The sequence below is a fragment of the Lipotes vexillifer genome, unplaced genomic scaffold (genome assembly GCF_000442215.2).
Source record: "Lipotes vexillifer unplaced genomic scaffold, Lipotes_vexillifer_v1.1 scaffold370, whole genome shotgun sequence".
NCBI lineage: Eukaryota > Metazoa > Chordata > Mammalia > Artiodactyla > Lipotidae > Lipotes > Lipotes vexillifer.
This window is the reverse complement of record NW_006772699.1, coordinates 1,109,715-1,124,881: the sequence shown is the minus strand read 5'-3', so window position 1 is coordinate 1,124,881 and position 15,167 is coordinate 1,109,715. Positions and strand designations below refer to the sequence as shown.

At 50.5% G+C, this 15,167-nt stretch overlaps 1 protein-coding gene across 1 annotated transcript in view; it reads right to left on the bottom strand.

Annotated features, from left to right (window-relative positions):
• Positions 1-10,090: 10,090 nt before the first annotated feature.
• TENM2 (teneurin transmembrane protein 2) overlaps positions 10,091-15,167 on the bottom strand; it is a 1,025,435-nt gene continuing 1,020,358 nt past the window's right edge. The window contains exons 30-31 of the mRNA XM_007447833.1: positions 12,832-12,962; positions 10,091-11,201 (exon numbers count right to left, since the gene is read on the bottom strand). Of these exons, the coding sequence (XP_007447895.1) occupies positions 10,440-11,201; positions 12,832-12,962 (893 nt within the window). The 3' untranslated portion in view covers positions 10,091-10,439. The remainder of the gene's footprint in view (positions 11,202-12,831; positions 12,963-15,167) is intronic.

Below are 15,167 nucleotides of genomic sequence, written 5' to 3'. Positions count from 1 at the left end.
GCTAAACATCCTACCATGAACAGCACAGCCCACGACAGAGCCACCTGACCCCACATGTTCATGGTGCCCAGAAGGACAACCCCTGCAGTAGAGCAGAGGCTGGTCCAATGGGCAGAATGACCTCTGCTGACAGAACGTGGTTGACACTGAGGGGCGGTCCTGCTCCCCATGTGTGGAGGGAGGGAGGGAGGATCCAGAGTGAAGGAGCAGGGGACATCCAGCCACCCCCTCCCCCCAGTTCTGCCCAGGGACAAGTTCTCCAGGCTGGTGTTGGGAAGAGGCTTCCTGCCTTCCCGGAGGAAGGGAAAGGCCCATGCTGGGGGGTGGGGCAGGGGAAGAACCTTGGTGGGAAGACTTGATGGGCTGGATGTCTTTTTGGCTATTAAGGTTCAATCTAGATCTTCCCAGGGCACTATTTGTGCACGTGTCTGTGTCCTTTCTTCCAAATGCCCATCAAAGCTGAATTAACTGCTCCTCCCACTGTGTTCCCGTCATGCCTTGCACGGTTCTCTCCCCAGCACTTCCGTGTTGCATTGCTATTGTTGATTTGCTGGTTGGTATTCCCCACCAGACTGCTCCTGGATGGCCGTGTTTATTCATCCTTGTATCCCTAGCACTTGGCTTAGTCAACCGAGACCTAAGATGTGCAGGCACTCTTTGTTGACGGAATGGACAGATGCATGATTTCAGTGGATATATCAGTAGCTAACAAGTTTTTGTCTAGGCAGTTATCTTTCCTGGGGGAACCACCGTTTCCCGCTTTATGGCCCCCAAGGTCTTTTTTTTTTTATTGAAGTATAGTTGATTTACAGTGTTGTGTTAATTTCTGCTATACAGCAAAGTGAGTTAGTTATACATATGTACTTTCTTTTTCATATTCTTTTCATTATGGTGTATCACAGGATATTGAATATAGTTCCCAGTGCTAGACAGTAGGACCTTGTTGTTTATCCGTCCTATATACAATAGTTTGCATCTGCTAACCCCAAACTCCCAATCCTTCCCTCTCCCACCCACCTTCTCCTTGGCAACCACCAGTCTATTCTCTATGTCTGTAATTCTGTTTCTGTTTCACAGATAGGTTCATTTGTGTCATATTTTAGATTCCACGTATAAGTGATATCATATGGTATTTGTCTTTCTCTTTCTGACTCACTTCACTTAGTATAATAATCTGTAGCTGCATCCATGTTGCTGAAAATGTATGGCCCCCAAGTTCTGATGGGATTTGGGCCAATTCAAGGTCTTCTGTGAGTTAGAGGGAGGGTCTCTCTGCTGTTTCCATGGGTGCTGCAATGATGTAGGTTCAGGGCTGCTAGCAGTCATCATTCCCACACGTAGAGAAAGCCTATCTGGGAATAAAGCCACTTCCCAAGGGAAGCGGAGCTGGAGGTGGAGTAAAGACATCCTTTGAGCCCCTGGATCCAAACATGTCTGAAGTCAATCATGCCTTTGGACTTCCCAGTTTTTGCTTTATGTCCGGATTCTGTCACTTACCATCACAAGCATCCTGATTAATACAGTGATGCTGCCTGGGGGCAAAGCTAGTCTGTGTTCCTCTTCTCATCTCCTCTCCCCTCCAGTCACCTACATGACAGATGTGTCTCTGGTTGACTTACAGCCAGTGGGGCAGGATCTTTCTGGCCAATGGCTCCTGCTTTAGAATAAAATCCACATGTGTCGGCTGAGATAACACTAAGATAAGGGGTTGTCGAGGGAGGGGCCTGGTGATGGAAATAACGAGGTAGGAGACGGAGAACAGGAGGGGAATTTCCAGCCACTAGGAAAGGTCTGTTGTGTTGTGTGACTTCCTCTGGTCACTTCCTCTCTCTAAGCCTCAGTTTCTCATCCGCTCCTGACTGTCTCACTGATTGGGTGCAAAATTCAAAGAAAATCAATTAATTTGGGTGAAAGGGTTTGATAACTTTCACGGCTGCTGCCGCTGGGTTTAGAGGGGGAAAGGGACAAGCGTGGAGAGCCACTGGAAAGGACAGAGGAGCAATCGGGAAGGGGAAAGGATGGAGGGGAATGCTTTGTGAAAGTAGCCGCCCCCATGGAGGACTAAAGGTGGGTGGGGTGAGGTAAGGAGAGAGATATGGTCTGTCCTGCTCAGGCCGGGGGCCCCTGGAGCCCTGGGGAGGGCTCTGCAGCTGGCCAGGTGCCAGGTGGTCACGTCCTACCTCCATTACCCTCGTGACTGAGGACCCAGGTGAGGGACCCCAGCAGAAGCCTCCTATTTCATTCTCTGGCAGGATGGCCACTGGGGTACAGGCATTGCTTCTCCTCCTGCCCCAGGGTCTGCTAGCCGAGCAAACGCCTATCGCTTTACGTAGTTTATGTGGGGGACGGATGGAGTGGGTGCTGGAGACCTTTGCTATTTGACAGGTCAAGCTCCAGGACTGGGACTGTGTCCAGCCAATCTCGGGACAGGGGCCTCACCTTCCATCCTCACAGGCTGAGAATAATAATAGCTAGTGGTGGATTAATAGCCATCCCCGTTTGCCAGGCACTAGACTGGGTGCTTGTTACAGCACCCCTGTGAGATGGGATCATCATATGCATTTCACAGGGGAGGAAACTGAGGCTTCAGAGGTTAGGTAAAGAACTCAGGCTTAGCTAGAAAGGGGAGCAGCTGGAATTTAGAATGGTAAAAAAAACTGCTGTTAGAGGAAAATAGTGGATCATTTTTGGGTTTTAGTATTCGGAGTAAAAAAATAAAACTTTAAATCCCAATTTTGCACTTGGCAAGCGCTGTGCATTTGTTATTTTTGTTAGTCTTTCCCAACAATCCTATAAAGCAAGTTTTTTTCTTTTTCTCCTATTTTGCACATGAGAAAAGGGGGGCTCAGGAAGGGGAAGGTTTGTACGGACATCTACCCAGGAAATACATGATGGAGCTGGGCTCGGAATCCAGTCTGGCTGTTATTCAAGGCAGGGAGAATATTCTTTGCAATCTTGCTTCCAGGAACCAATTCCAGGGACCTCTTTTCAGGGCCCAGGACTCTCCCCTGGGCCCAGGGCTCTCTTGGCGCTCTCTTACTTCTCAGGCTCCCAGAGCTGCCCAACATTTTCACCAAACCAGCCTGGGCCGCCCAGGCCCGGCTCCAGAAAGATTTCATGGGAAGGGCCGCCACCTTGTGGCCAAACAGCAAGCCCACCATGAAGCAGGAGGAAGCCACGGCTTAGGAAGGCGGGGCTTGGGCAACAGGTGAAGTCAGTCTCTGGCAGGACTCCAGCTGGGGCAGACTTGCTTTTCGAGGGCTGCCCCACAGCCAGAGGGCCAGCTTGGGCGTCGGAGGGAGGGCTCAGGATGGATGGTGGGGCTTGGCTGTGAGCAAAGTCCCGACTTGGGCCCATCAGGGGATTCCTGAAGGTAAGCCTAGGTTACACTTCTCCTTAGGCCCTGTCCAGAGGCGTTGCTCCTTTCACCTGCGTCGGGGTGGGGAGAGGCAATGCCGGCGTGTGTGGCACTTCCCCTGCTGAGACGCCCCCAGAGCTTCTGGGGCTGGACCCTCCCTCGGTGCACTACCCTGTATAGACACTGTCCCCAGCTCTGAGGGAGTTACAGAACCTCGTCCTCACTCCTAAATCTAATCCTGTGCCTCCGTCCTCATCTGGGCTGTAACATGCGGGCTATTGCGTCTCCCAGGCTCTGTTCTCTCTGCTCCTTTCCTCTCTCCACTTTGCTAATGGAAGGGCTTCTTTTTTTTTTTTTTTTTTGCGGTCCGCGGGCCTCTCACTGCGGTGGCCTCTCCCGTTGCGGAGCACAGGCTCCGGACGCGCAGGCTCAGCGGCCATGGCTCACGGGCCCAGCCGCTCCGCGGCATGCGGGATCTTCCCGGACCGGGGCACGAACCCGCGCCCCCTGCATCGGCAGGCGGACTCTTAACCACTGCACCACCAGGGAAGCCCCGAAGGACTTCTTAGTCACATTTCTCCCCAGGTACAAGAGCCCCATGCTGGCTCCTCGTGGCCTGCAAGAGGTTGTCCAGCTTCTTAGCCTGGTTTTCATTCCTGCCTCACTCCTGACATCCACATCTCAGGCCACGTACCTCCTGTTAGGCTCCAATCGGTGCTTCTCAGCCCAGGCAGTACATTCACATCACCTGGGGAGTTTCAAAACCTACCCATACGGCTCCATTCCCCCCTCGAGATCCTGATTTAATTGTCCCAGGCCCCGGAGGTTATGGGCGTGTTCAGTAAAGCTCCACAGGGGATCCTAGTGCGTAGCCATTGCTCCAGGCTTTGTGAACTTCTCCCCAGTTGGCTTGTGTATTTCATCTCACGCCTGCAGCGAGTGCCCATCTCCCAGTCCTGGCAGCGCTCTCACCTTCTCTCCCTGCATTCTCTCCCCTGTGAGTACCCAGTTCCAAGGCTCGTGGACAGAACTTGTGGTCCCCTCCCCTGGCTTCACATGTTTGTGCATCATTCCTGTGCCAGCACTGAGCTCGCCGTGTCCTGCAGATTGCCTTGTGAGTTGGTCCTCACACCTTAGACGCTGCGATGTTGGTCCAGATTTTATTTCTCTTTGTATTCCCAGCCTCTGATGGCGCCCGGGACAACAGTGTGTTCGGTGACTGGGAATGCTGATGAATGACTGAATGGATGGTCTTCTTAGACAGCCAGACTTCCCGTTGCTGAGATCTCCGACACTTTCTGAAAAGCCCTGGAGGCTGTGAGCAGCCCTCTCACACTGAGGTACCAGTTCCTGTGCCCTGGGCCTTGGAGGGGGAGGGGGCAGGGTGGAGTAGGATTTGAGGGAAAGTTTTCTCCATCCAACCCCATGATGAACGGGTCATGCCTCAAATTCCGCTTTTAGAAAATCTGTGCTTGGAGCAAAGTTTTTTTTTTTTTTTTTGCGGTACGCGGGCCTCTCACTGCTGTGGCCTCTCCCGTTGCAGAGCACAGGCTCCGGACGCGCAGGCTCAGCGGCCATGGCTCACGGGCCCAGCCGCTCCGCGGCTTGTGGGATCCTCCCGGACCGGGGCACGAACCCGTGTCTCCTGCATCGGCAGGCGGACTCTCAACCACTGTGCCACCAGGGAAGCCCTGGAGCAAAGATTTAAAAATAATAAACGCTAACATTTACTGGGGACTTACCAGGTGTTGGTGAAATATACAACCTCATTTAATCATCAAAGCAGCCCCATTCTTATCAGCCCTCATTTATGGGTGACGAAAGGGAGGCTCATAGATGCTGAGTTATGTGGCAGGGACTGCTGGGACTCAACAACACCGAGTCACCTCCTCTTCCTGGATTCATAGATGACATTTTCTAGTCTCTTTTGCAGTAGGTGGGTCCATGGAACTCCCCATGGAATGTGAGTGGAGGTGATGAGTATATATCCAGGTGTGGCTCATTAAAAATAAAATAGTTACACATGTGCTCTTGCTGTTCCTTCTCCATCAACCAGTTGAACGCAGAGGACTTCAAAGATCCTGAGGACCTAGAAGAAGGCGGAGCCACGAGATGTAAGGAGCCTGGGGCGCCCAGCTGGAGCAGAGCCATTCCCTTCACTGGCCACGATGAACTACGGCATGAGTAAGGACTCAGCTTTTTCTGTGTTAATTTATGTGGGGCTTCTTTCTTTCTTTTGTTTTTTTTTGCGGTACACGGGCCTCTCACTGTTGTGGCCTCTCCCGTTGCGGAGCACAGGCTCCGGACGCGCAGGCTCAGCGGCCATGGCTCACGGGCCCGGCCGCTCCGCGGCACGTGGGATCCTCCCGGACCGGGGCACGAACCCGCGTCCCCTGCATCGGCAGGCGGACTGTCAACCACTGCGCCACCAGGGAAGCCCTGTTGGGCTTACTTCTTAAAGCAGCTAGTGCTATTTCTTCCCAGACCGGGGCACGACCCCGCGTCCCCTGCATCGGCAGGCGGACTGTCAACCACTGCGCCACCAGGGAAGCCCTGTTGGGCTTACTTCTTAAAGCAGCTAGTGCTATTTACCCTAATTAATACATGTAACCTTCCCAAGCCCTGCGTTTCGTGAGTGGTCAAGTTCGGATTTGTTCCCGTCGGGCTGTGTTCAGAGCACTTAATCTTATTCCCTGAAAGGCCTTTCCAGAATTGTCTATCATTGTGTAAATACTTCAGGAAGAGGCCAAACATTTCTTCCTGGTCATTTTAGGGCTGGCCTGAGGAAAGGCGGGAGAGGATATTTTTTTTACCCAAGACCGTTTCCTTCTGCCATATTATGAGTTTGTGTGTGTGTGTGTGTGTGTGTTGTGAGGGGCTGCGCTGGCCTCAGTGTAACAACACTCATGGATAATTCAGTGATGGTTGGCATAAAAGAGGAGAGTTTCACGTTCAGGGGAAACTGGTGACATGTGATTGCCTGTGTGCCACACGGTGTGCCCACGCCTTTGGGTCTACCTGGCAGCCGAGAGGCTGGCGGAGGCAGAAAAGCTCTGGGCTGGGCGAGCTCCCCACTGCCTTCTTTTTTTTCCCTCCCATTATATGGGTTGTCTTTTCACTTTCTTGCCATCCTTTGAAGCACAAGGCTTTAAATTTTTATTTATTTATTTATTTATTTATGGCTGCGTTGGGTCTTCGTTGCTGCGCGCGGGCGTTCTCTAGTCTCAGTGCGTGGGCCTCTCATCGCTGTGGCTTCTCTTGTTGCGGAGCACGGGCTCTAGGCGTGCTGGCTTCAGTACTTGTGGCTCATGGGCTCTAGAGCACAGGCTCAGTAGTTGTGGCACAGGGGCTTAGTTGCTCCGCGGCACGTGGGATCTTCCCGGACCAGCGCTCAAACCCTGGTCCCCTGCATTGGCAGGCGGATTCTTAACCACTGCACCACCAGGGAAGTTCCCCCCACCCCCTCCCCAACTGCCTTCTTGCCTGAGATCCCCTCCCTGTCTTGGTAGCCCCCCTGGCTGCATCTATCCTGGGAGACAACACTGTGGTTAGTCCCCATGTGGCTCCCACCAAACCAGGATTCAAGTAGGCCTCATGACCAGCTAGAGGCTGTTCTGTGGGCGCATATCCAAGAGGTCCTGACGCCAGTTGAATTAAAGAAGGCAGCTGGGCTAAAGCACACAGGAGGAACTGTGTCCTGTTTCCTGTCTTCCCGAAGGGAAACAGGGAAACGAGAGTGTTCACACGTGCTTCTGAGAAGGAAGTTCTCTGGAGTATTTTTGTTCTCCTCTTTGCTTAACTAACTCACAGCTTGCTCTGCTGACAGCAGGGCCCATGGGGTCGGATAATGAGTGTAAAGCAGGCTAGCCCGCTCTCTCTACCCCTCTCCTTCCACCTGGGGAAGCCGACCCTGGCCGGGTTAGAGGATGGGAAGGCAGTGGCGATTCAGAGCCCTTGAAGGGCTCAGGGTGACATGCCACCCAGACTTGCTGGAGAGGCTTGGAAATCAGCCGCAGCTGGGCTTGAATCATTCTACCACCTCCCAGCTCGGTGATAAGTGGCCTCGGTTTCTCCACTTGCAAAGTGAATGATACTAGGAGCTTGTCTTTGCAATCTATCCACTCAATTTACTTCTATTTCCTCCTCGATGGCCACTAGCCTTGTCATCTCACACAGATGATCACATCAGCTCCCCTGCCTGTTCACACTGCATCAGGAGCACTTGGTGATGAAATTAAAACAAAATCCCTCTTTCTTTTCTTTTTAAAATTAATTAATTTATTTTTTGGCTGTGTTGGCTCTTCGTTGCTGTGCGCAGGCTTTCTCTAGTTGCGGCGAGTGGGGGCTACTCTTCGTCGCGGTGTGCGGGCTTCTCAATGCGGTGGCTTCTCTTGTTGCGGAGCATGGGCTCTAGGCGCTTGGGCCTCAGTAGTTGTGGCACGTGGGCTCGGTAGTAGTGGCTCGTGGGCTCTAGAGCGCAGGCTCAGTAGCTGTGGAACACGGGCTTAGTTGCTCCGTGGCATGTGGGATCTTCCCGGACCAGGGATCGAACCCGTGTCCCCAGCACTGGCAGGCGGATTCTTAACCACTGCGCCACCAGAGAAGCCCTCCGTCTTGTTTTTAATGAAAAAAAAAATCAGTCTTTAATCGGTGGGTCTTTTGAACCTTGTCAATCTCTTCTGTTTTCTGGCCTTACTATGTGACCATAGTCCCTTTGCATATGCTGCTCCCTGGGCCTGGGATGCATTTTCTTCTCTTCATCTGGTTAATTCCTCCTTAACTTTCAAACTTCTGTAACTTCCTTTACATTCTCAGTCTAGGTCACCTCCCCAGTTATGTGCTTCCACAGCTTTGTAAATCTCTCCTCCTTGGCACTGAACACCCCTGTCGTTTTCACTTCTTAGGGTAACTATTTGACTATTGTCTGCCTGCATCCCTGACTGTAAGGTTCATGAGGCGAGGGCCCCTATGTATGTCTACTGATCTCTTTTATCCCCAGAACTTAGCACAAGACTTGGCACATGGCAAGCTCTCAAAATAATGTTGTTGAATGAATGAAAGTTGAGGATTAAATGAAAATATTGTGTGTAGAGCACTTAGCACTGTTCTTGGCATGTGGTACACATCAATAAATACGAGCTATTAACGATAATATTGCTATTCTAACTGTAGGATTGGTGGGGGGAAATTCATCCAAATCATAACTGCTCTTTCTTCTTTGGTTGCCCCAAGTGTGCAAGTTTTGGGGTAAAGTGATCCAGTCTGGAAGAAAGCACACACACACACATATGAACACACACATAGAGCCACACAAACTACAGGCACGTCCTCTAATGTGGGGAGAGTGTTTGCCTCCAGTTTCCTGGCAGCACCGTCTGGAACTAGAACATGGCATCAGGGAGAAGCCTGACTGTCCCGGGAATGCTGGAGGGACCCATCCGGGCACAGGTGGGCTTGAGGGTCCTCGCCACCCACCAGCCCCAGGCCCACACTCTCCTTCCCGTCTCTGCTCCATGAGGGGCGGGGGCTGCAGATGTAGGGAGAACTCACTCTAGAATTTAGAGCAGCTTGGGGAGCAGGGGGTGCCTGTAACGGAAGCTCCTCTGAAAGTTCACAATTCCATCTCTGCCTGAGCATCTTGAGAGGCTCCCCTTTCCTCCAGAAACTTTGACCTGGCCCTCGCCTCAAAGCATTTGCACAGAAGACCAGTGTCCACAGGAGTTTTAGAGACTTTATTTATGTATAAACAATTTAAACACTTTGCCATAAATTATCTTTGCTGTCCCTAGTCTTTGCTTAGCAGCAAATTAAAATTAATATAAAAACTCGATGAACAAGTCATACATGTATATTACAAAAAAAGTTCCTGTACCAAAGTTCTTATTAGACATTTTTTTTTTGTTTTTTTGTTTTTAACTTTTTTTTCTTCTTTTTGTGGGTTTTAAAAATTTTTTATTTTCTCTCCTCGTGGTGACTGTCATGTGATTGTCTCAGTTTCTGGACCAAACAAACACACTAATAATTTTAAATCTCAAACAGTGATTGTGCCTTGAGGCTTAGGTATGTACAGGGTGATCTGAAGTGGTGCCCGTTAGCAAAAGAGTGTCACGATGCCCACACCTCTACTGCAACTGATACCCACGAACTACGGAATCTAAACAGACTACACCCTGTAACTGCGTATTACTGTCCACAATGGAATCTTCAAAGACAAAAGAATATGAAATTTATCTGTAGTGATTATAGCCACCCTTGGAATTAAATTTTACACTCTGCGCTCAAATAAATTAGCTCAGGCCAGACTAAATCGGGACCTGAGAGTTAAGTGCTGAACGGTATTATTTCGCTTTGATATCAATTTCCTTTCTTTTCTTGTGTTTTTATATATATTTTTTCTTTAAAACATATTTCCAGTGCTCACTCTTTCACTTTTATCCCCCCCCCCCAGTCGCTACACACAAATCACCCCCAAAGTCGTGGTTTAAATGCACCTGTATTTGTTAAAAGGAAAACGTCTGTAGTATCTGTCCAACCAGCAGTCTGAATTGTTGTCCTCAACTGGTCCTGGAATGCTGGCCCTCGTGGACGTCTGTGTGTCGCTCACGTGTGAATGAGTGGGGTATTAGAAGATGAGGCCGCCTCGTCTTCACGTCTCTGTTTTTCGGTCGGTGTGTTTGTTTGTGTGTATGTGTGTGGGTTTTTTGTTTTTTTTTTCTTCACGTTGTGCGTGCGTCTGTTCTTCCTTTTGGACATTTTGCGTCTCTTTCCATCTCTTTGCTGTGTAGACCCAGAACAAGTGGGTCATATTTTAGGGGAACTCGGAACATGGTTGTGTGATCGTTCATTCGTCTGTTTTGTTTTTCCTCAGGAATTTGCAGCCGGGCTTTAGTCTACTTCGGGAGGTGGAACTTCTCGTGTGGACAGTAGCATTTGAACTCAAAAAATGTGAGCTTTCTTGCCACTTGGTTTCCTAAAGCAGCCCGGCCTCAGTGCCCCTGTTAGGTCTTCATCTCCTTAGGAGAGGAGAGAACAGTGACTCCCGCTGAGCCATCCAGATGAGGAATGGCAGCACATGATTTTGTTACCTCTTTCCCATCTCATTCTGTCTTAAAAACTGGATGTTGCTGCTACTGTCTGCCAGCTCGGGGTATTGCTCGACGGGAAGCACGTAATAGCCCTCGTAACCCTGCACACGCCCCGTGCTCAGAAGCTGCTGCTTCTCGCCCTCAGTCCACAGGCGGCTGCCCTCTCGGCCGTCCCTGGCTTTCTGCTGTTCCTTGGCCCAGGCGGTGCCCAGGGCCCTCTGCCTGGCCTGGTCCAGGATGCGGGCCTTCTCTTCGTCCAGGGTGTCGGGGGTGAGGCCGTAGCGGATGCTAAGCAGCAGCGTGGAGTACTGGAACTCGATGTTGGTGAACCTTCGAGTCCTGCCATTGACCAGCAGCGTGGGCTGCGACACGGTCACGTTCACCCCGCTCTCCAGCACCTTGCGGCCGATGGTGGTGCCCAGGGTGACCAGGTCGCCATCGGCCGAGCCGATCTTCACAAAGTAGTGGGTGTCCTTGCCCTCGATGCTGTAGTGCATCTTGTCCAGGTAGTAGGCGTTGTTCAGCACGGACGCCACCTTGCGGCTGTCCTCGCTGGCGATGCTGGACGTGCCGGTGGTCACCCGCCCCTCTTTGATGGCGAACATGATGCCTTTGCCGATGATGGGCGTGGTGGTGGCAAACCAGTGGCCTGCCTTCTCTCGGATGCTGGCGTGGAGCTTCTTAGAGATGACCTGCCCTTCAAGGGCCATGAAGGCCTGGTTGTGCCTCTCGGTTGTCTGCTGGACACCTGTAATGAGCTGTGGGCATAAGAAAACACAGAAAGCTGAGAAGGTGGGCTGGGCTGCAGTGTGTACGGGCTGGGCAACATAGCGACAAAGGGTCAGAAAGAGGAAGGCTGGGACTCTCCTGCAAGAATATGTCTTGCGTCCGTCACGATAGGAGCTAAGATAGTCCTACCTTTTGGAACTAGGACAGACTGGCAGGTTTCCAGTGCTCTGATGCTATGGCCTCTCCACCTTGTAACTGTGCCATTAACTAAAAAATGGAGGTACAGAGGAGTACCGTATTGCTGGTATCTGCACCCAGGCCTACCCACTTACCATGGCTCTCCATCATTGCGGAAGAGAGAGTCACTCTGCCCGCTGATGATCTGGCAGCTGCCGTTACACACTTCAGACCCAGGAATATCCTGACCTGAAGGGCAGGGTGTTTGAGCAGCTGTGAACTCCGCTGCTGTGACCTACCTCTCTTTGAGGCCAGTGCCCTGGTTATTCATTAACTTCCTTGGGTTAGCACCTGGCTACTCAAAGTATGACTAGCCGCTGAGACATCTCCAGGACTCGCCCTGTTAGAAAAGCAGAATCTCAGGCTTCCCTCCTGACCCACCGAATGAGAAGCTGCAGCTTAACAAGACACTCTAGCTGGTTTGCGTGCGTATGAATGCTTGAGAAGCACCGGCATAACAGATTCTGGCTTCGTGGGCCAGAGGGACCGTCCCTGGGCTTTCTGAGTCATTTGCTTTGGATCCTAGCCCTGCTTCTGCAGAGGGATGAAATCCCCATTATCTTCTTGGCCTTGAGTTCTCTACTCACAAATTACAGCTCACCTCAATTGGTGGTTGGGGGACAGGCTGGGATAATGGAAGAGGCTGTGCTTGGGAGGTAACAGCACTTAGATAAATGAGCGAAATGATGGCTATTCATCTGCCGAGTGGTCCCCACGGGGCAGAACTGTGAGAATGCTGTTCTCAATTACCCAGCAGCTCCTCTGGTCTCTCTCTAGTGACACAGTCTGGACGATTATTCAGAGCAGGTGAAACCTTTCAGACTTTTATTGTGCCAAGCACAGGTTCTGTAGCTGGGGGTATCTGAACACAGATATTCCCTGTCCAGGTGTGGCCGAGGTCTCGGCGGCACCCAAACTGAAACCACATCTCGGTCATCACCAAGAAACCCAAGCACAGATTATGTTCAGAAAACTCAATCTGTATACATTTGGGCCATAAAACGCTGAGGTTTTATGTAAGGCATAAAAATGTTCTTTAATGGGACAGAAACTGCAAACCACCATTTTATTACGTCCCATAAAAGCCAAAAGGGTTATGATCTTACAGGCAGCACAGATGGTAGGTTGCTGCTAGATTTCTTAGTGCTGTGGTTAATCAAGGAGTGACTCAAGGGTACACACGGAACAGATAATGATACCACAATTAAGGTAATAATTGAGGTTGGGAAGAAATACGTGCTGCGCCAGACAAGTAACAGTACTGACATTCATTGTCCTGCGAAGTCACCACGTTTCACGCCCCTTTTATACCCAGCTCCGATATTTTCCTCCACTATTGACATGCCCTTGGCTCCAACATGGTTCTTTTTGCCAAAGGGAATGATGATGGTCATTGGATTCTTGGCAGGGACCTCCACTTACCTGTCCGTTCTCACTTGCTTGACTCTCTGACAACTCATAGGGCGGAGGCACGAAATACATTTTGGCCCTTGGGAAGCCGGGAATTATGTTGCTAAGCTGAAATCCAAACATCACCAGCCAGCTTTTCACATCTACGGTGGAAACGAAAATAAAGATTTCTGAAATCATGATGGATGGAAAGCCAGAGAGGATCTTGGAGACAGAACAAAATAAAATGGGGGGTTGTGTATGGAGTCCAGCAGGAGAGGGAGGCAAGAGCCTGTGAAGGTCTCCTGGCCCGGACCCAGAGCTACTTACCTGGGTTCTCGGAAGTAGATGCCCTTCCAGACTTGGTCAGTTGACCCCCACTCACCCCTCCCCAGGTGGTGATTTAGGACAGTGCTGGGGTAAGACAGATCTACTTTCAATGCCCTTGCTGTGTGACCTTGGGCAAGTTCCTGGCCCTCTCTCAGCTTCAGGTTCCTCAGATATGAATTGGGATAATAACTGTACTAATCTCATTGGGCTGTCGTGAGGATTGACGGAAAAAAATCCATATCAAGGGCTTATCATAGTGCCTGGCACGTGGGTTGCTCAGTAAATATGGACTCCTGCATTTGGCAAGTATTTAAGGGAGCATCTATTACGGGCCAGTCAATGTGCTTAGAGGCTAGAGACACAACGACTGGCTACATGCAGATGTGATGATTAACACTGTGCAGGACCTCGGTGGTGGGGGGTGCTGCTGCACTGAGGCTGGCTCATTATAGAAAGGAGATTCCCTGAGTGTATGGAAGCAGAGTGTATGTAGCAGAGTCATCTGGCTCCTGAGACCCTTTCCTCAGGTGTCTACTCTTCAAAGAGAGGTCAAGAGAGAGCTCTGTGTGCTCAGAGTACGACTGCCCTTCCTTGCTAGGGCTCAAGATTGAGTCTGCTCCAGTCACTCTCTCCATCTCTGTTCCTGAATTCCTTCTTAGTAATTTCATTAGACAAGCAGTCGATCCTTCCAGCAGCCTGGCCTCTTATTTTTTTGGTGATCCTCCCCCTACTAACTCTCCTGCTCATCCTGTGGACCTTGTTATCATCAATAATTCTGATCCCCCCATTATCTCAATTTCATGTACATCATCCTCTGATCACCACCTGGACTCTCTAGTTTACTCCTTTTTGTAACCTGACACCCATGCTCCCTGAGCCTCTTCTCTCCTTAGGACCTTCAACCTACCCTAAACTTCTTTTCTCTCCCTCAGCTTCTTGGTCTCTCTTCTCTTCTTACCTAGCACACATTCCATGGTCAATCATTGGAATTATTCCCTTGTGTGTTATCTCAGATCCTTGCCCCTTCATCACACCTGCTTGGTGAAGTCACAATTTTGGTTAAATCATGGAAGGCTCTGCCTATTCCATGTTTGTCCCTGTGCAGCTGAATGTGGCAGCAGAAAGGAATGTAACCACACTGACTGGCGTTACTTTAAATTCCTGTCAATGAACCCCAGCTGTGCCTTCCTGTTCCCTGGCAATCTGACTACCTCCCCTCCCTCCATTTAGCCCTTCTCCCATTCTCCTGGATGATTTTACCTCTTCTCATCTCGCCTAAAACCTCCCACACCTGCGTTCCCTTCTGCGCTCTAGCAGATGACCTTAATTTCTAGTCTAAGAAAACTGATGAGGCCAGAGGGGAATGTCCCTAAACCCTCATCATATTTATCAGCCTGTCAGCATCTGCACCCATATTCCCACCTTCCTCCTGTTACTCTAGATGAGCTGTTGGAATCAACCCTCTACTTGTGCACCAGCTCACGTTCATTTTTGCCCACTCAGGGGAAGCACTCCAGCAACTCTCTCTCTCCATCAATTTACTCCCTCTTCCAATGGATCAACCCCATCAGCGCACAAACATGCCACTAAAAATCCACCTTAAAAAAATCCCTCTCTTGTCCCTCCTTTTCCCTTTAGCCACCACCCGTGTCTCACCTCCTTTACAAGAACTTCTCAAACTCAAAATAATTTTCTAGACTCACTGACTCCCATTCATCTCCTCTGAATCAGGCTTTGCTCCCAGATACTCATTAAAACAACTCTCGTCAAGGTCACAAATGACCTCTGTGTTGCTAAGTCCAGGGCTGACTGTGGTCCTCATCTTGTTTGACCTATCAGAAGTATCTGACAAGTTGAACACTCCTGTGTCTCTCTTTGTCTTGGCTTTCTGGACAGCACGCTCCCTTGTCCCCCTCTCACCTTTGTGGCCACCCCTTGTCCCTCTTTGGTTCCTCCTCATCTCCCTACTCTGAATATCAGGATGTCCTAGACTCAGTCTGTGAACTTCTTTTGCATTCTATCTACTCTTCCAAACACGG